Source organism: Mustelus asterias, chromosome 10 (genome assembly GCF_964213995.1).
Source record: "Mustelus asterias chromosome 10, sMusAst1.hap1.1, whole genome shotgun sequence".
Lineage (NCBI taxonomy): Eukaryota > Metazoa > Chordata > Chondrichthyes > Carcharhiniformes > Triakidae > Mustelus > Mustelus asterias.
In genome coordinates this window covers 82,451,200-82,472,318 of record NC_135810.1, presented here as the reverse complement: position 1 = coordinate 82,472,318, position 21,119 = coordinate 82,451,200, and the positions used below count along the sequence as shown (strand labels likewise).

The following is a 21,119-nucleotide window of genomic DNA, read 5'->3' as shown; positions in this document are numbered from 1 at the left end:
AAGTCCAACAGGTCTTTAACCTGGTGTTGTGAGACTTCTTACTGTGTTTACCCCAGTCCAACGCCGGCATCTCCACATCATGCCTCACAGCGCCAGGGGTCCAGGTTCGATTCCCGCCTTGGGTCACTGTCTGTGCGGAGTCTGCACGTTCTCCCCGTGTCTGCGTGAGTTTCCTCCGGGTGCTCCGGTTTTCTCCCATGGTCCGAAAGACGTGCTGGTTAGGTGTATTGGCCATGCTAAATTCTCCCTCCGTGTATCCCAACAGGCGCCGGGGCGTGGCGACCATGGGATTTTCACAGTAACTTCATTGCAGTAATCCTACTTGTGACATTAATAAACAAATTTTAAAACTTCAAACTTTTAATCCTTTCAGTTAACCTGATGCACAGCCCGTAAGTACCTAATCCTGGAGTGGAAACTCTCTACTACGTCCCTGGAACGCTTCTGGTTAAGTTTTGGGTCATAATGCCAAGTAAAGTCATGAAGATCCTCGACTGAAAGAAGCAGTTAGAGGCAGCGGGGGTGGAGCTGAGCTCTCAATATGCTAGTTTGATCAATGAACGGGCTCCCGAATCAGCAATGTCGAAGGCATTGTAGATGATGACTGCCAATATGATTAAAGTTATAGATGACAAATTTGGTTGTTTTGCACAGAATTCCACTGCTCATATTGCTGAACTGCAGTTTACCGATAAGATAATGAAGCAGAGGTAAGAATCCTTATCTTCGCGAATGAGGCCCACTTTCAATCCTTAGAAAATCATCTACATGGAATGTCAGATATTTTAATCGATCTGGAAAGCTGGGGCCGGAGGAAGAGTGTCCGTGTGACTGGCTTTCCAGAAGGAGCTGTGCCGAGCTCCCAGCTAATGTTTTTTTGAGAACTGGCTACCACATATTTTAAATCTTGACATGAAAGATGGGCGTGTTAATCGTGAAAGGGCATGTCGCCCACCCTGGAATTGGGGCGGGCGAGGGTCCCAGAATGGGAATCTCCGATGGCCTCGGGCGGGATTTTACTATCTTGCCTGAGCGAGGCAGTAAAATCCCACCCATCGTATTCTGTTTTCGAGGCCTGATCCACAGCCAGTATTCAGGTATTTCCATAGCTTCGCTCGCAGATGCTTTGATAAGGCTAAAAGCTGTCTGAATATAGTTTGCTGTGCTTTATCCTGCCATCCTGAGGATGACATCCGATGGACTCTCATGGCTATTCGGCAATCCTACTAAGGCTGTGGCCTCTCTAAACTCAGTGAATGCCAATAATTTGGAATCATAAGCAGTTATAGAGTCATATTCATAGAGATTTCCAGAAATGGAAACAGGCCCCTCGGCCCAACTTGTTCATGCCGCCCCTTTGTTTTTAACCACTAAGCTAATCCCAATTGCCCACGTTTGGCCCATATCCCTCTATAGCCATCTTATCCATATAACTGGCTAAACGCTTTTTAAAAGACAAAATTGTACCTGCCTCTACTACTACCTCTGGCAGCTTGTTCCAGACACTCACCACCCTCTGTGTGAAACAATTGCTCCTCTGGACCCTTTTGAATCTCTCCCCTCTCACCATAAACCTATGCCTCTAGTTTTAGACTCTCCTACCTTTGGGAAAAGATATTGACTATCTAGCTGATCTATGCTCCTCATTATTTTATAGACCTCTATAAGATCATCCCTCAGCCTCCTACGCTCCAGTCTATCCAGCCTCTCCTTATAACTCAAACCATCAAGTCCCGGTAGCATCCTATTAAATTTTTTCTGCACTCTTTTTAGTTTAATAATATCCTTTCTATAATAGGGTGATCAGAACTGTACACAGTATTCCAAGTGTGGCCTTACCAATGTCTTGTACAACTTCAATAAGACGTCCCAATTCCTGTATTCAATGTTTTGACCAATGAAACCACGCATGCTGAATGCCTTCTTCACTACTCTGTCCACCTGTGACTGCACTTTCAAGGAGCTTTGAACCTGTACCCCTAGATCTCTTTGTTCTGTAACTCTCCCCAACGCCCTACCATTAGTTCATCACTAATCCTGGACTTTATCCATTGTTGTTACACTTTTTTTGATTTTGTGATGTTATTTATCATGTTGACTGGGGTGATCTAGCTTTGAAAACTAGGGATGTCCATTTGGTGATATAACCCTAAGTGCAGAAGGAGGCCATTTGTCCCATGTAGCCTGTACTGACTCTCCAAAAGAGCATCTTACCCTAGCCCATCCCCCCACTTTATCCCCATAATCCTGCGCATTTACCATGGCTAATCCACCTTTGGACACTAAGAGGCAATTTAGCATGGTCAATCCACCTAACCCGCACATCCTTGGACACTAAGAGGCAATTTAGCATGGCCAATCCACCTAACCTGCATGCCTTTGGACTGTGGGAGGAAACTGGAACACCTGGACGAAACCCAAGGCCAAGTCAAACCCAGGTCCTTGGCACTCTGAGGCAGTAGTGCTAATCATTGTGCCACCAGGCCGCCCATGGAATGCATCGCTCAGTGTGTTCCTTTAATTACTCCAAGCTTAAGACACAGATTTGATCCTACAATATCCTCATTATGCCAGGGGTGCAAGGTGGCACAGGGGAATACCTACATTGCTTCTGGTCCAGTGTTAAAAATGAATCCTATTGGTTTAATATCCTTGAAGAGCTTGAAAGTGTTGGGGAGAGTATTGGATAAGTTGCATGGCAATAGGGCTGTGCAATATTTATCGGTCTTTTATCATCCTTGCATTTATAATGATGGTATATCCTATTTGATATCCTTTACTCTTATCATGGCTAATATTGTGGTTGGTTTGCTGTAGTGGTTGTCAGTATGACCCAACAAGTCCTCTGGGATATCTGGAGATGGGGAAAGTAGCTTTGGTTGGTTCCTAAGTGTGGTGTGAAAATCTTTGGCTGACCAGTCTTTTCTATACCTATGTCAATATCCTATATTCTCCTTGGCTGAAAACACAATGGCAGTAGCTAGTTTGAAAATCCTGGATTGTGTGGGGAATACAATTATTCAAACACAAGGCATCCCTCGGCATGCTGCTTTGATGGAGCGGGGGAAGACTTAGCGTACAATATCACACCGGCAGCATTACTTTAAGCTTGAGACACGGATTTGATCCTATTACATCTGTGCTGTGCCAAGGACGCAGGGTGGGTGTGAGGGTCTGCCCACTCTGCCTTTGGCCCTGTGTCAAAATTAAAACCTGATGCTTTAGTATCCTTAAAGAGCTTGAGAAGTTATCCGGACATTGGTAGTACAGGAAAATATCCTTTGCTTATGATTGGCACTGGGTTTCCTTTGTTCTGTTGGAGGGTGCGCGCTGTAAGTTGCATAGCACTTATCCTATCAAAGGAGGGAAGGGGGGGGGGGGGGGTTGTGGTGGTGTGTGTGTGCGCGCACGTGCCTTCCTGTTGCCTTTTGAGCAGCTGCATCAGCAGTTTTTACCACATTTATCCTTAATAAGATGGCTCTTTTTCTTGGTGCTAAGGTTTCCCCGGTGGAAAATAAATCCTGATGTCTGTGGAGTCTAAGCAAGTATTTTGCTCTGGATCCTGAGAGAAGTTGGGCTCCGCGTTGTCTGACTTACTCCTATAAGGTTTTCCAATAAGTGATGCGGCTCTGTGTCTTGTATCGTGTGAGCGAGGGCATGCACCATTGCGCCATGTACTCATGGCTTTATCTGAAACATCCTTTCATTGTTTGTATCTTTGGAGGTGTCATTTGCAATGAATAAACCGAACCAACTGCATTGGTGTTCTCATGTCTTTTTCTGTATGTATTTGGGGAAAACTGATTATGCTGTTCTGTACCAATCCTTGAGGGTTGGTTGCATTGTTTGCAAAATGGGGAAAAATATTCAATAAAAATAATTTGAAAAAATGATAGTTATTCCTGATGCTCCCCTTCACATAGGCTTTCTTTGGATTGAGAAGTTGTGCAACATGCAACACGTTACTGTAATACTCAAAACCCTGGCTGCTCTGAAGCGAGGCCCAAGGCACCTAAACTGTTTCTTAGTCGGTGGAATAATGGGAGATAATTGATGGCTACAGGATAATAAAAGCTATGTAGAAATCTGGCATTCATCTATTGTTGGTCCACAAGGACCTTCTCTGGTGTCAAGAAAGTTACTTAACCAGAAAACAAAAATCATGGATGTGTTATTTTTAAATAAATGAAGTACATTTTTAAAGATTAAATTTTATGGGACATGAGCTGGACCAACATTTATTGCCCATCCCTAATTGCCCTCGAGGGAGGAAGATAAGAGTCAACCACATTACTGTGGATCTGCAGTCACATGTAGGCCAGACCGGGTGATGACAGCAGATTTCCTTCCCTGAAGGACATAACGAACCAGATGAATTTTAAAAAAAAATCGACAATGGTTTCACAGTTGTCATTAGACTTTTAATTTCAGGTTTTCATTGAATTCACGCTGCCGTGGTGGGATTTGAATCCTGATTCCAGGGCATTGCATGGGTCTCTGGATTACTAGGCCAGTGCCTCCCCTGAACTAAAGACATAAAATGCTGGAAATACTCAGCTGGTCAGGCTGCATCTGTTGAGAGAGACGGAGTTAATATTTCAGGTGGATGGCCTTCATCAGAACGGGAAAAAGTTAGATTTGCATTGTGTTTTAAACAGCAGAAAGGGGCGTGGGTGGAAAAGAGAAAAAAAGGCAAAGTCTGTGATGGGGTGGAGAATGGGAGAAATTAAATGATAAAAGAGGTGCTGTCTGCAGTATGGTAATAGCCTTCCTTTGCGGTGGAGTGCTCAGCAGTCCACAATTTCAGATCTATGCCTCTGCAATCTTTATTGTGGAAACTCCAAGAGCTACTGCCTCATAATGACAGCATTTTATGGTTAGACTTTGTAAAATAACACCAAATAACACTAATATTAACGGCAATCACGGACAGTAACATTAGGAGAAATAGAATAGAAACAGAGCAGGGATGAGGGAGGAGATTTTTCAATTTCTCACGTGGCAACATATTTGAAATGACATGAACATGCACTGGAAAATAATGGACCTAGTGCACAGAGGGAGGAAACCAGCCATGTGCAAGAACACAGAAAATCCACCCTTCTGTCAGCAACAGAGCAGCAGATGTAAAAGGAATTTATTTAAGTGCTCCAAAGTCAGAATCCTCTCTCTGTGATAAAACCACCGAGCAATATTTTCTTAAATTTCTTTGCTGGCTTGATTTCAATATTTTAAAATCTAAAGAGGTGCATTTTGAAATCCTGGATGGACATAGCTACATTTAAAGTTGGCAAACACCTTCATGTTGTAGGGAGGTATCTTGTGACATGGCAGTTCGCAGAAAATCAGCATTAGAGAAATGGATGGAAATGGGACCAATTCCAGGGTCACCTAGCTGCCTCTAAAGTTTATGGCAAACACTTTGATATTGCATCGAGTAACTATGTTAAACACATTGAGACAAACTGATAAGGCAATAGATTCTCCTTCTGATTTCACCCTTGGTGACTCCTTGCCCTCAGTAGAGTTGCCTAAACAGTCAAAAACATGTAAACATTCTTTTACTCTTTAGAGCATTCATTTCAAGTATTGAGCTGCAGAGATGGATCAGCCACCAGCATGTTCAATTGGTGGATAAACTCAATGTAATTTAAATGTCCAATGGATGCATTTACTTTAATGTTCTTACTAAATACAGCAGTAATTTTTTTTTTGAAGATTAAATTTATTACACTTTTTGTAGGAGAACTCAACAAGGCAGCAGAATTTAAGGGTGGATTTTTATTATCTGATGATTGAACAGAGCTGTATCAGAATTGCAGAGTTTTACAGAAATATTGGTGAAAGTTCCATATCATATCGTTTGATGCACTCTTTTTGAGGGGACAGGACTGCTATACCATGTAATGCACAAAGTATTCAATTACAAAGATGAAGCTGTGTTCACTCTCATTTTAATGCTACAAGGTTACTTTGTGTCTTTTGGCACATCTGTCTTCACTTCGCACTAATTCTTTTTCCTCCAGTGCTTGCCTGTGCTTTCCCTTCTCTTTCACTGTGTCACTGCTTTTCAATTGGAGTTATCTATCCTAATCCTATTTTCCAGTGCTTTCCCATCGCTTTCTATACTGTTCCTTTCAAAATTCAAATCCAACTGCCTTTTGGATAGGCTTTTTGAGGCAGACTTGCTCGCTCCTGCATCCGAACTACTGGGTTATCTGGGCACAACAAATACAAGATGATCTGGTGGGGTGGAGTGCATTAATGAACAAAACATTACCAGCTCAATTTTTCTGCACTCACTGTGGCCAGGTAACCCACCAACTCCTAGAACAAAATAATTTGCCAAATGAATACTGCCCAAACAATCCACGATTCCCATGTATGGAAGAAAATTCCAACCTTCACTCACTCTTGGACAAGTAACTCCAAGTCCATACTGGAATCCATTACTGAATTGCCAGCTAATTAAAAAAAAAATCTTTCACTACTTCTTGAAAACATTTTATAATTCAAGTACGTAGTGAATGCTGAGATTTCATGTGGTACAGAACTGAGAGAAATCCCTTCATAGGCAGTCTTTGACAATGCCCACATTCAGGTAGGGGTCAGTCACATCACGCCAGGATACAAACTTGCATTTATGCCCCACCACCCCACCCCCAAATGCTGGAAATCATGAATAAAAACAGAAAATGCATTTTCTAAGCATGTAAGAGTGGGCATAAATATTGATTGAGAAACCCATGATTGGGCTGAGAAACAATTGGAATGGCCAGGTTGATGAAGAAACACGGGTAGACAGGAGATCAAATTGGGAAACATCTGGGCATTCAAAGAAGGCATTCAAAGCCGATGAGCAGACTGAGATACGCTTAGAATAAGCAGGTGAAAATGCAGGATGGAATGCATGGGCCGAGCAGATATGCAAGTTAAAAGATAGACTGGATAGACATGTGGGTGGATTCAGAGTAGCCGAAAAGGGGAGGGAGCAGGTGAGCTGAAGCTCAATTCTACACTCTGTTGGGATGATCAAAGCCTTTGCAACCAGAGGCTGCGAAATGTTCCTATACCAGGTGTTTCGGAAGAATCTGGTGAAAGGCATCACTGGTGGCAACGCAATGTTGTAGCCACTTTACTGTTTGGCCTGCCATCTTGGGTCTACTTGTGACTGAGAAGTCATCTCATTTCTGCAATGATGGAACATATTAATCGCACTTGTGGCCTATATGGACCTCAGCCCCACATTGAGTCAGACTGTCAAAGTTACGAATGCACAGCTCAGGCAATTGTGCAGTCATCTAACTATTGTTAAATTTGCTCGGCAGTATAAAGGGATTTGAGAAGCCAGCATAGCTTTGAACAGCTTCCACTGTAAAAGCACATTTGAAAAGACTGCGTCAGAACAAAGGGTGGTTCACACAATAAAATTTCACTGCTCGACTTCAGTTTCTGTGGTGCCCTTCATTCAAAATGATATTTTCAGCTGCAAATTTCAAATCAAGCTGCAAGAAAATTATATCAATTTGGTTATTTTTGGAATGTCTGACCATTTTACATGACTGTGTAGTAGTAAAATGGATTCAATCCAGAAATTTCCAGCAATGACTCATCTGAAGAAGCAGAGCACTTTACACCTTATATAATAAGAGTCTGGCACATTTTTCAGTACAATATGGTCATGGTCAAGAAGGCAATCACACTCAGCTTAACAGCATATTGAAAATGTAACAGTAAGAACTTTTGAGTTTCTGTCTTCCATTGAAGACAATCTATCTGCACCAACATTATCAAACTAATCCCACTGAAATTCCATTAATAGTTTAAACTGATACAGCATTTTTCCTTAACGGTAATAAAATGGACTTTTAGAGCAGGCTTGTCCAATATATGATCCATGGGCCACAATCCAGTTTGCAGTGCCTCTATCCAGTCCACAGACTCATTGTTCAAATACTGTTAAGTGAAGTGAAAAAATCTGCAGGAGCTGCTACTCCGTTTGAGGCCTTTTCCCTGCCATGTTTGTTGCTGAGAGGATCACAAGTGAGTGCTTGACTTGTTGCCTTTTACTTGTGTTGTCTTCTGGATCAATGAGATTTTACTTGCTATAGGAATGACTTGGTCAGTATTTCATCTATGAACTATGTATTCACATTATTTTCACCCAAGACCTCATGATAAGCACATTGCTTTCTGGACACATTCTCTGCCAAGCTCCTTGGAAGCTCTTAGTCATCTACATAAGAACATAAGAAATAGGAGCAGGAGTAGGCCATCTAGCCCCTCGAGCCTGCCCCGCCATTCAATAAGATCATGGCTGATCTGACGTGGATCAGTACCACTTACCCGCCTGATCCCCATAACCCTTAATTCCCTTACCGATCAGGAATCCATCCATCCGCGCTTTAAACATATTCAGCGAGGTAGCCTCCACCACCTCAGTGGGCAGAGAATTCCAGAGATTCACCACCCTCTGGGAGAAGAAGTTCCTCCTCAACTCTGTCTTAAACCGACCCCCCTTTATTTTGAGGCTGTGTCCTCTAGTTTTAACTTCCTTACTAAGTGGAAAGAATCTCTCCGCCTCCACCCTATCCAGCCCCCGCATTATCTTATAAGTCTCCATAAGATCCCCCCTCATCCTTCTAAACTCCAACGAGTACAAACTCAATCTCCTCAGCCTCTCCTCATAATCCAAACCCCTCATCTCCGGTATCAACCTGGTGAACCTTCTCTGCACTCCCTCCAATGCCAATATATCCTTCCTCATATAAGGGGACCAATACTGCACACAGTATTCCAGCTGCGGCCTCACCAATGCCCTGTACAGGTGCATCAAGACATCCCTGCTTTTATATTCTATCCCCCTCGCGATATAGGCCAACATCCCATTTGCCTTCTTGATCACCTGTTGTACCTGCAGACTGGGCTTTTGCGTCTCATGCACAAGGACCCCCAGGTCCCTTTGCACGGTAGCATGTTTTAATTTGTTTCCATTGAGATAGTAATCCCATTTGTTATTATTTCCTCCAAAGTGTATAACCTCGCATTTATCAACGTTATACTCCATTTGCCATATCCTCGCCCACTCACTCAGCCTGTCCAAATCTCTCTGCAGATCTTCTCCGTCCTCCACACGATTCACTTTTCCACTTATCTTTGTGTCGTCTGCAAACTTCGTTACCCTACACTCCGTCCCCTCCTCCAGATTATCTATATAAATGGTAAATAGTTGCGGCCCGAGTACCGATCCCTGCGGCACGCCACTAGTTACCTTCCTCCAACCGGAAAAACACCCATTTATTCCGACTCTTTGCTTCCTGTCGGATAGCCAGTCCCCAATCCACTTTAACACACTACCCCCAACTCCGTGTGCCCTAATCTTCTTCAGCAGCCTTTTATGGGGCACCTTATCAAACGCCTTTTGGAAATCCAAAAACACCGCATCCACCGGTTCTCCTCCATCAACCGCCCTAGTCACATCTTCATAAAAATCCAACATGTTCGTCAAGCATGACTTTCCCCTCATGAATCCATGCTGCGTCTGATTGATCGAATCATTTCTATCCAGATGCCCTGCTATCTCCTCTTTAATAATGGATTCCAGCATTTTCCCTACTACAGACGTTAAGCTGACCGGCCTATAGTTACCCGCCTTTTGTCTCCTTCCTTTTTTAAACAGCGGCGTAACATTAGCCGTTTTCCAATCAACCGGCACTACCCCAGAATGCAACGAGTTTTGATAAATAATCACTAACGCATCCACTATTACCTCTGACATTTCTTTCAATACCCTGGGATGCATTCCATCCGGACCCGGGGACTTGTCCACCTTCAGTCCCATTAGTTTACCCAGCACTGCCTCTCTGGTAACATTAATTGTATTAAGTATTTCTCCTGCTGCCAACCCTCTATCGTTAATATTTGGCAAACTATTTGTGTCCTCCACCGTGAAGACCGACACAAAAAACTTATTTAAAGACTCAGCCATATCCTCATTTCCCACTATTAACTCCCCCCTCTCGTCCTCCAAGGGTCCAACATTCACTCTAGCCACTCTATTCCTTTTTATATATTTATAAAAACTTTTACTATCATTTTTTATATTAATTGCTAGCCTAGCTTCATAGTCTATCCTTCCTTTCTTTATCGCTTTCTTAGTCTCTCTTTGTTGTTTCTTAAATTTTTCCCAATCACTTGTTTCTCCACTATTTTTGGCCACTCTGTACGCAGCTGTTTTTATTTTAATACTCTCCTTTATTTCCTTCGTTATCCACGGCTGGTTCTCCCTTTTCTTACAATCCTTGTTTTTTGCTGGAATATATTTTTGCTGAGAACTGAAAAGGATCTCCTTAAAAATCCTCCACTGTTCCTCAGCTATCCTACCTGCCAGTCTACCTTAGCCAATTCATCCCTCATCCTATCATATTTCCCTCTGTTCAAACAGAGGACACTGGTTTGGGACCAAACTTTCTCCTCTTCCATCTGAATCAGAAATTCGACCATATTGTGGTCACTAGACCCAAGAGGGTCCTTCACAATAAGTTCCTTAATTCTACCTACCTCGTTACACAATACCAGATCCAAAATAGCTCGTTCCCTTGTCGGTTCCGTAACATGCTGTTCAAGGAAACTATCCCGACAGCATTCTAAGAACTCTTCCTCCATTCCACCCTTACCGACTTGAGTCTGCCAGTCAATGTGCATGTTGAAGTCCCCCATGATTATTGCCGTTCTGTTTTTACACGCATCCCTTATCTGCTTGTTTATAGCCCTCCCTACCTCAACATTATTATTTGGGGGCCTATATACCACATCTACTAGTGTCTTTCTCCCTCTACTATTCCTCATCTCTACCCATAATGATTCCACGTTTTGTTCCTCAGAGCCTATGTCATCCCTCAGTACTACCCTGATATTATCTCTTATTAATAGCGCGACCCCACCACCTTTTCCTTCCTGTCTATTCTTCCTAAACGCCTGATACCCCTGGATATTCATCTCCCAGTCCTGGTCACCTTTCAGCCACGTTTCTGTAATGGCCACTAGATCGTACCCACTTGTGCTGATTTGCACCATCAACTCATTTACCTTGTTCCGAATGCTTCGTGCATTCAGGCAAAGTGTCCTTATTCCAGCTTTTATCTGGACCCGCTTTGATGAGTCGCGAACACCCTCTCCCTCTACTCCCTTATCTAAATTACCGCCTTCATTCACTTGCACCCTCTCCTCTACCATTAATTTAGTAATTCCCCTTACCCCTGCATCCTCCCCCCCATCAATTAGTTCCTTGATCCCAGTCAACTCTTCTAGCTCCCCTCCCCCCAACCTATCTAGTTTAAATTCTCCCCTGTAGCCTTAGCCAACCTACCGGCCAGGATATTGGTCCCTGTGATTCAAGTTCCACCCGTTTTTTGTATACAAATCACCCCTGCCCCTAAAGAGGTCCCAATGGTCCAGGAACCTGAATCCCTGCCCCCTGCACCAGTCCCTCAGCCACACATTCATCTTCCACCTCACTCCATTCCTGCCCTCACCTTCCCGTGGCACAGGCAGTAATCCTGAGATTACTACCTTTGCTTTCCTCTTTCTCAGCTGTCTCCCTAATTCCCTGTACTCCCTTTTCATGACCCCTTCTCCCTTCCTACCCACATCAGCGGTACCAATATGTACCGCTACCTCAGGCTCCTCTCCCTCCCACCTCAGGATTTCCGACCCTGTTGTCATGCTTACATCATCATGAACACCGTCTGACTAACATAACAATTAACCTTTCATACAATTAACCTCACCACCTCGTCCCCTCCAAGTATAATCTCAAAACTGTGAAAAAACTATTTACTTTCCCACTATCTCCCCGCAAAATCATGACAACACAATTGAGCTTGTTTGGTGCTTGTAAAAATCTCCCTGATCGTGCCTCGTGTATTCTTGCTTAAGGTTGCTTGGTCTACACTTGGTTCATGGACTTGAGCATCACTTCTTGAGATGTTTGCTGTAGGGTCCATCACGTCATTTGCATCATGGTAACACAATAATGCCTTGCAACTTATCAGTGTCTATGTTTCTTCAAAAAAACCAATGTAGTATTTGTAAGATATGATTACGGTTGCTAAGTTTGCTCTTTGTCTAATGATCTCTTATCCACACCTTTTTGTCCCAGTACTAACATGGGTAGTGCTGTCACTGTATGCTGGTGATTAGACCAGTTTGACTGTTTCTCTTTGTATTTTCTGGTGATACCTTACACGGTCATGATCTTGTAAGATGATGTTGGGTCTTTGGAATAAAGGAAATTGGGTCTTTAGCCTTTTCCCCATCAGCAACTCTGCTGTCAAAAAGCCTTAACTGAATGTCATTGCCGTGTAATTGTGTAAAGCCAACTTGAGGTCATTATTGCTTTTCATCAACATCTTGATAGTTTTTACGTCCCTCTCTGCTGCTCCATTAGCCTGTGGATGGTATGGCAAACCGGTCACATGCTGGAATCCATTCTGCTGGGCATTATCAGAATGTTCATACGTAAACTGCGGACAATTGTCCAAGACTATCTCATGAATAATACTACACACAGAGTAAGTGTGTTTCAGAGCTTTTACCACAGCTTCTGCAATTGTGGTACGGAGTCTGCTGATTTCCAATCAACTAGAATAATAGTTAATGATTATGAGGTAGATTTTCCCTCAAGTTAAACAGATCCATTCCCAGCATTTGTGAAGGTGTGGGCATAAAATGTTGAAAGTAGTAATGGTTGTGCTGGTTTTGGCTGCTGATGGCCAAGAAATAGAGTCTTCTATAGCTTTCGATATTCCTGATCACCAAACTGATTGTTGTGCCTATGCTCTGCATTTGGTAATGATCACAGTGGAATTCGTGGAGAATGTCTTCTTTCATTGCTCTTGGGATTATTAGTCTACTTTTGAACTCTAGAAGGTCTTTAACGATCATCAGATGTTTTTATTGTCCATTGTACTGTCTTGACACATGATTGTTTGGGACATATTCAGGCCAACTGTCTTGGCAGTATGTTTTGACTTGACTTCATTCTGCACCCTTCAAGTGAGCTTCTTCAATCAGAGCTTCTTTTTTGCAGAGGCTGGTACGGGTCTTGCTATTAATGAATAATATGTTTCCACCTCAGAGATTAGCATTAAATGTTGTGCTAAAGCCTAGTCAATTGTAGCTCTCGATCTTTCCCCGCACAGATTGTACAATAGAATCATAGCGTGCGAGTCTTAGCTGGAAATGTTGCATCCGTGGCAGCATCTTAGAGTTCAGGAGATTTATCAGAGGTTTATGGTTCATCTCAATCCTGAAATGTAAAGCCTATTAAGTAATCTGAATTTTTTTTCCAAGCTCATGTCACCACTAGTGCTTCCTTTTCAATTGTTTCACAGACTTCGTCATTAATCTAGAGGCTTAATAAACATTTTTTTTTCTCGTCATCTTCCTGGATATCGAGGAATGGCTCCAAACTCTGTCAATGATGCAGCAGCTGCCGCTATTGTCAGCAGTTTGAGGTCATAAAGTGAAAGCATGACCGTGGAGATGAGTAGCTCCTTTGATTCAGTCAAAGGAATTCACCAGTACCGATGCTGAACTTTTCCCAGCAGTCTCATAAAGGTTTGTTGATGGCAGACAGATTTGGGATGAATTGCTCCATCTGGTTGACAATGCCTAAAAGTCTTTGTATGTCAGTAACACACCTGGGCTATGGAAATTCTTTTATCAGCTTGGACTTTTGGAATATATTATTGTCCCTCTTTGGCATATAATAGCCTAAAAATCTGATCGTGGTTTTCCCAAACTTGTACTTTCCTTCAGCTTGAGGCCTGTTCTGCTTTTCAAGCACTTTTAAAACCTCCCACAATCTATGGTCATGCTCTTTTTTGGTAGCAGCTTGAATAGGCAGGTCATCCATGTGGCAAATAATTCCTTCTCTGCCTTAGAGGATGTTGAACATTGCTTTGAAAGATTCTGGTGCAGAGGATATGGGAAAAGGAAATCGAATGCAACAAAAGCAACTGAAGGTGGTGAAAAATTTTGTCAACGACCTTGCCTCATGGTCAAAGGGGATCTGCCAAAATCCACTGCTGGCATTCAGCTTCGTAGAAAGAACACTTCGACAACTTTACCAGACAAACAGAAGACATGAGATGGAGCTCTTTTGAGTGGCGTTAACAGAGCCTGATTTTGTCAATTTGTTTGTTTTTGGGGTTTTTTGGGGGGGGGGTAGGGGGAGAGATTGGCCCTCTTGTGTTCTAGGGTTGAGGGTGTCCCCTTAGTCTGCTGGGGATCCTGAAGTCCTTGGTAGGGGAGGAAAGAGGGGAGCCTTTACTTTGACATTGGGGCGCCCTTTCTGATCTCTGTGGATGACAGCGCTGAACATGGTTTTTTTTTTTGACAAAAGTGTCAGAAGATCTGGAGTGAAAATTTGGCTGTGTTTCTGGGGAGAAAAGTGCCAGTTTTCAGTCGGAACCTGACGCTTGCCATTCTTCTTTGAAAATTTCACCCTTTATCTTTATATCCGGGGGTTGAAGTTTCTGACCCTTCACTCTCGAGGTTTGTGCTTCTCAACATCATTAAGCCGGTCCAATTGTCTGATAAGGCTGTGATCCCAGCCCCAATGTCCAGTTTAAATTCTGTTCTGTATACTTGGACTTCCAACTCTCCAGTCCAGAAGTATTATCGGGTTCCTTTATTTCTCCCAGGAAATCTTTATCTTCAATATCTTAATTTCCTATACTTCAGAATCGATGTTAGCCTGGTTCAGCTCTCTTCCCTCAAATTATGCTTTAGAACTGCAGAATTATTTAAAATATTCAGTCTTGCCACAAAGCATTCAGCTCCCTGTCTGGATATTCTCCACGGCAATGATTCATTTTGGCGTCATATCTAGAACATTTTGAAATAGTTGGAAAGGCTCTTTCTGCCCCTTTGGTGGTTTCGGTGGGCTGTTCCGCAGGTTTTTTGGTGGGGCAGGGCTCCCAACTTTGGGCCTTCATACTGGATTGACCCCTCCTGAGCCTGGATGTCACTCAGATTTTGCAGCTCCAGCTGCCTTGGAACCTGTTTAGCCATCTCTAACATTAAATCCTAAACTAAAGGGAGTTCTTCCCATGTCATGGCCAATATCGTTCCACTGCCAGAATCATAAAAAAAATCAACTAATCATTCATTCCATTTCTGTAAAAATGGCTATCATTTTCACCTAGTTAGAAACAAGGACAATATTTCAAATGAATTTACATGTGAAATTTACACTTTGAGATGCGCTGGATGATGAGATCATGTATTATTTATTATTTTCTTTCCAAATGTCAAATGTAAACTTTGCAAATGACAAATCTATCCATATAAAAGTTTTAAGCACATCCTTCACACTTCAGACGTCATGCTGCAAGCATTAAAAGTTTCAAAATAAGAAATCAAATTATTTTATGACGCCTTTTCTGACCTGGCACTGGGAGTTTACAAGTGTGGTCCAATCTGGAAACTTTCTTTATTAAACAACAATTAAACTACAACTGACCTCAAGAAAATGTTTACTTAAAACAAGACGCAAGCTTAACGAGGTCAGATCAGTTTAAACACGTTTGTACTTTATAAGTAAACTGTGCAAGGCATGACATTAAGCTCCTGCCAATATGGCAGATAATCCAATACAGATGAGCACCAGGTATGATGAAAGCCAGCTCCATAACTGCAAGGCATAGTCAGTCTCTTGCCGCTTAGTCTGAGGAAATTGTCTGCTTCAAGATGGTGCCACACAGCATACCACCTGATTTACCTTCAGAAACTCCATGTGATATCCACAGCCTACTCATCTTGACTCAATACTCTTTTGCTAGACCATGCTAAAGGGAAAGTACCAACTTACTCTGGACCGAATCTTGAACTGTTCAAATAAACGCAGAGATCGTCTGTATCGTATGGTTGCGGCACCAAGCACCATATTAGCTTTTAACTTTCGCGTTACGTGGAATATGCCATTGCGGATATAGAGGGAGATCCTGAAAAATACATAAAATATAAGCAGCATCCGTAATATCCATAAAATATAAGGAGAAACCATTTTTGCATTATTCAGAAGTGTACAAAGTTCAAATCTGATTTATCTCAAAGGAACAGTTTTGAAACAATCCTTACATCTCGTTTAAATAAATAAAAACTTGAACTACATCATAAAAATGCCTGTGTGGATATTTAATGGACAATTAATGAAATGCCATAGGGATGAAGAATTAATTTGTCAAAGTAATTACCTTTTATCTCTGGAGACCATAATTCAGAGTGAGCAAAGGATTGCAAACCTGTGTTAGTTTGATGACTAGCAGTCTAAACATGACAACTGACAATCAATACTGTTCAACATTCCTACTCTTGGGTCACCAAAATAAAAAGAAAGTGTCAGACGTGCATGATTTAGAAATGAAATGCGATATGCAAACATAGGAATTAGGAGTAGGAGCAGGAGTGGGTCACTCAGCCCCTTGAGCCTGCTTCATTTGATGAGATAATGGCTGATTCAATTGAAACTTCACCTCCACATTTCCACCTACCCCCTATAACCTTTCACCCCCTTACTTATCAAGAATCTACCAGCTGCTGCCTTAAAAATGTTCACAGACTCTGCTTCCACTGCCTTTTAGAAAGAGCGTTCTAAAGACTCATGACCCTCTCGAGAAAAAATTCTCCCCATCTGTCTTAAATGAGCGACCCCTTATTTTTAAAGCGACACTTGTGATTGAGTCAATTTTGATTTCATCTGTTTCAGCGTAACTTGGACATCACAGGCAGATGGCTCGCCACTGTTGCTGTTTTTTTCTCTCCAGTAGATATGAGACAAAAAAGTAAGCCAGGAACCCTGCCACTCTCAATGATCTGAAAGACTGTGTCTATTCCATAACATGTATTTAGACTGTGGCTATTCCATTTACACTGATTTCTGGCCCCATGCCCAAGATCTTCTTTCATATTATTAAGAATGTTCCCCTCATACTCTGGCTCCTCCTGCTCCACTGGCTATTTGTTCTCATCATCAACCAATTTGGAAGAACAGAAAGGAAAGGAAAGGGAGGTAGAGTAGCTCTGTTAATAAAGGGTGAGATCAGAACAGTAGTGAGAAATGTTCTTGGTTTGGAGGATCAAAATGCAGAATCAGTTTGGGTGGAGATAAGAAACAGCAAAAAAAGTCACTGGCATTCCCAAATAGTAGCTACACTATAGGGCGGAATATAAATCAAGTAATAATGGAGGCTTGTAAGAAAGGTACTGCAATGATCATCCAAGATTTTAATCTTCATTGCGATTGGGCAAATTGGCAAAAGTAGTCATGAGGATAAGCTCATGGAGTGTATTCAGTACAGTTTCTGATGACAATACATTTTGGAATCAATCAAGGAACAGGCTATTTTAGACCTGATAACGCGACCAGATTAACTAATGGCATTGCCAAAATCTGGTTCAAGTCTAAACTTGTTGAAAGTAAGGCGCATGTTTCAACACCTGGACACAAGAGGCAACTGATCTGGCTGCGCAGACTCAGAATAGGTCAGATAGAGAGATTTGGAGAAGACGATCCACAACACGTGCTGCTGTGCTATTCTGAAGAAAAGAGGGTGGCATGGTGGCACTGTGGTTAGCACTGCTGCCTCACAGCACCAGAAACCTGGGTTCGATTCCCGCTTGGGTCACTGTCTGTGTGGAGTTTGCACGTTCTCCCGTGTCTGCGTGGGTTTCCTCCGGGTGCTCCGGTTTCCTCCCACAGTCCAAAGATGTGCAGGTTAGGTTGATTGGCCATGCTAAATTGCCCCTTAGTGTCATGGGGTTAGTAGGGTAAATAAGTAGGGTTAGGGGGATAGGGCTGGGGTGGGATTGTGGTCGGTGCAGACTCGATGGGCCGAATGACCTCCTTCTGCGCTGTAGGGATTCTATGATTCTATGACTGTTTTGGGTTAACCACTCAGCAGACTGGTGAGAAGATTCCGGAGTCAAAGAAACAAGGGTTGCAGAGAGTTAAAGACCAAGGAATCACAAGAGGGTGCCTAGCTACTGGAATGCCATACAATTATGCTCAGAACGTTGAGTGAAGAGACTTTGTTTGAAAGGACACTGGAAGGTTCATCCTGGTAGTGTGGGGAGAAGAGGTCCTGTTAAAGCCAGGAGGAATTTGGGATTTTGAACACAAGATTCCATTTCTGCTGAGATTGCTTTTTTTAATGTATAAACATGGCATGGGTTTTAGATTTTGATAAGAAGGTAATAGGGAATAACTTGTTCTTTTGTTTGATGTTATGACTTGTCTACGAAGTAATGTTAGGTTAATGTTGGTTTCAGTTTGTTTGTTACAGTAAAAATCTTAAAACGTGAAATTTTGTCACACTATCAGTTGCATCGGTCACTGGAAATATATTTCGCTTATTAAAAGTTCTTGGTCTCTCCAGGGATAGTAACAAATTGGGGGCTTTTGCAGCATATGAATTCAAAGTGGAAAACAGATGCACTGGAATTTGCCAGAGTTTAAACAAACAAGATTCCACAGTTACTCTTGCTGCATTTACTGAAAAGTCAGCATGGCTAGGTTCAATGCTCAGACATTTCTAGAATGAGGAGATCTGTTTGTGGATGGTTTTCAGCAGTTAATTTGGAGTCTGTGGAAGGAAAATCAGGAGTCGACTTGAAAGTAGGGGTTAAAATGATGGCGATTGTTTAAGTATTGGCTCAACACTTCCAAACTTGAGGGAAAGGATGATCCCAATAGCACTTAGGCAATTACAAATTAAACAACTTAAATTGGAAAGAGACAGAGCAAGGTAAAACATGAATTCCAGAAAGAAAGGGAAAGGAAAAAATTTGAATTCAGAAAACGAGGGCTAAAGAAAAAAATGCAAACATTGAACAAAACTCAAACAGAAAAAGAAAAAGTTGAAAGGGAAAACCTTGAATTACAAAGAAAAGTGAGGAAACTTGATCTAAGCAAAACAAATTTTGATTACATGAACAAGGGGTGGCATGGTGGCTAGCACTGCTGCCTCACAGCGGCAGGGACCCAGGTTTGATTCCCGGCTTGGGTCACTGTGTGCGGAGTCTGCACATTCTCCTCGTGTTTGTGTGGGTTTCCTCCAGGTGCTCCAGTATCCTCCCACAGTCCGAAAGATGTGCTGGTTAGGTGCATTGACCGTGTTAAATTCTCCCTCAGTGTACCCAAACAGGCGCCGCAGTGTGATGACTAGGGGATTTTCACAGTAACTTCATTGCAGTGTTAATGTAAGCCTAAGTGACACTAATAAAATAATCTTTAAACTTTAAGAGGTGGCAGGAAAATATGATGACAAATCAGATTTAACTCTGAATTGTATATTGGACAAAGAATATGTTGAAATTTGTTTGCATTGTTTGAAAAGACTACTATGAAACTGCAATGGCTGAAAAAAAGTTGGATTATTTTACTACAGAGCCTGTTGTATACAGAAGACTTTGGAAGTGAACTCGTCTCTTTCAGAAATACAGGTTGTAATTATGATAAATTGAAAACTGTTCTCAATGCCCATGCACCAGTGCTGAAGGCTTACAGGCCAATGCTTAGAAATGTAAGGAAGAAACCATCAACTTCTGTGTAATTTACTAGAGGAAAGGAAATGCTTTTTGCTTGGTGGTATAGGTCTTAAGATCATAAGATGCAGGAGCAGAAGTAGGCCATTTGGCCCATTGGGTCTGCTCTGGTTGAACAAGATTTTGAAATCCATGGGAAGGTAATGCTAAAGGAACAATTTAAATATAGTATTCCTTTGGGAATATGGTCCCACCTGAAGATCATAAAGTTTAAGAGAACTGGAATAACAGCAAACAATTATGAATTGTCTCACAAAGCACGCTAGCAGCATGCCATTGATTATGAAATTACACAGAAACTTGAGATATAAGAGGTTTGTTGATACACAGAACCCTGGTTAGTAAGGAAGATGGCAAAAATGAAAAGACAAATACCCAGAAGTGAAAAAGACAGGCTAGAGGTTAAATATGATTCAAATGTTCAAATTCACATGTTACTTTTGCCATAAGAGGGAGTATATAAAAGCAGGCTTTTTCAAAGTTAAAAGGTTAAATTAAATTAGCTGTAGCATTTGCAGGATTGCATAGTATTTCTTCAGAAAATATTGTACCAATGAGTTATACTCATGACAAATTAGTAGCTTTTAATATTATTTACTGTTGGAGAGGTCAGAGCATAGAAAATTATGGGGTTTTGTGCTTAAAGGTAAAGTATCCACATGTCTGCCTGGTGAAGCCGGCCAGCAAATCAATATTGTTGAAGATATGGCATTAGCCCAATTGATGGTTTTCTCAGAGGACTAGTATTACCCTCCAGAAAATGTGTGAAATGAAATGTATCAATATAGGGTATTGATGGGAGTTGTTTAGTCACTCTATTGAATAGAGTTAACCTAAAATGTGATTTGGTCACTAATTCCGTTATTGTGAGGGTTGTGTCTAATTTAGTTATTGAAGGTATTTATCTATAGGGAAATTACCCTGGCTGGTGATAGAGTATTGTCATTACCAGCGGTTTTCAGAAAATCTCAGTGAAGCTGCTAAAACTGAAAATGTACCAAAAAAATCCAGTGACGTACAAAGACCCATGACTTTCTGTAGCCATGCAGTAAAAATTACTGCTTCTGCTGTTTCAACTAAAGAGTCAGAGATTTAGAATGCTATTGTTAAAAGGATATTAGAGCATCAGACTGAAAACAAAGGGTTAATGGCAATTAGAGGCAAGGCAAAGGCATCTGAAATAAACACGCAAGCAAAGCACGAACAAGGTGTTTCAGAGCAGATAGCAACAGTGCTCAGAGCTAATGATGAAACAAGGAGAGAACTGCTTTGAAAGTGAACGGTTCAGCTGCAACTAATACTGATGCACAGAGCCGTGAGGAAGGATACATGTTCTTAAATATAAATCAAAACTTCAGACTGATGAAGCTATCACTTGCTAGAAAACTAGACAAACCTTATGCTGAATGGGAAGACTGAAAGGAAAAATAACAAAACAATTCATGAACTGACTAGAAAAGGGCATCAAGATTTTTTGTCTGATCATTGACATAATCTTAATAAAGTCC

At 41.8% G+C, this 21,119-nt stretch overlaps 1 protein-coding gene across 2 annotated transcripts in view; it reads right to left on the bottom strand.

Annotated features, from left to right (window-relative positions):
* LOC144499709 (protein THEM6-like) overlaps positions 1-21,119 on the bottom strand; it is a 50,506-nt gene that overhangs the window by 15,601 nt on the left and 13,786 nt on the right. For both annotated transcript variants that reach the window (XM_078222036.1, XM_078222038.1), the window contains exon 3: positions 15,878-16,010. In XM_078222036.1, the coding sequence (XP_078078162.1) occupies positions 15,878-16,010 (133 nt within the window). The remainder of the gene's footprint in view (positions 1-15,877; positions 16,011-21,119) is intronic.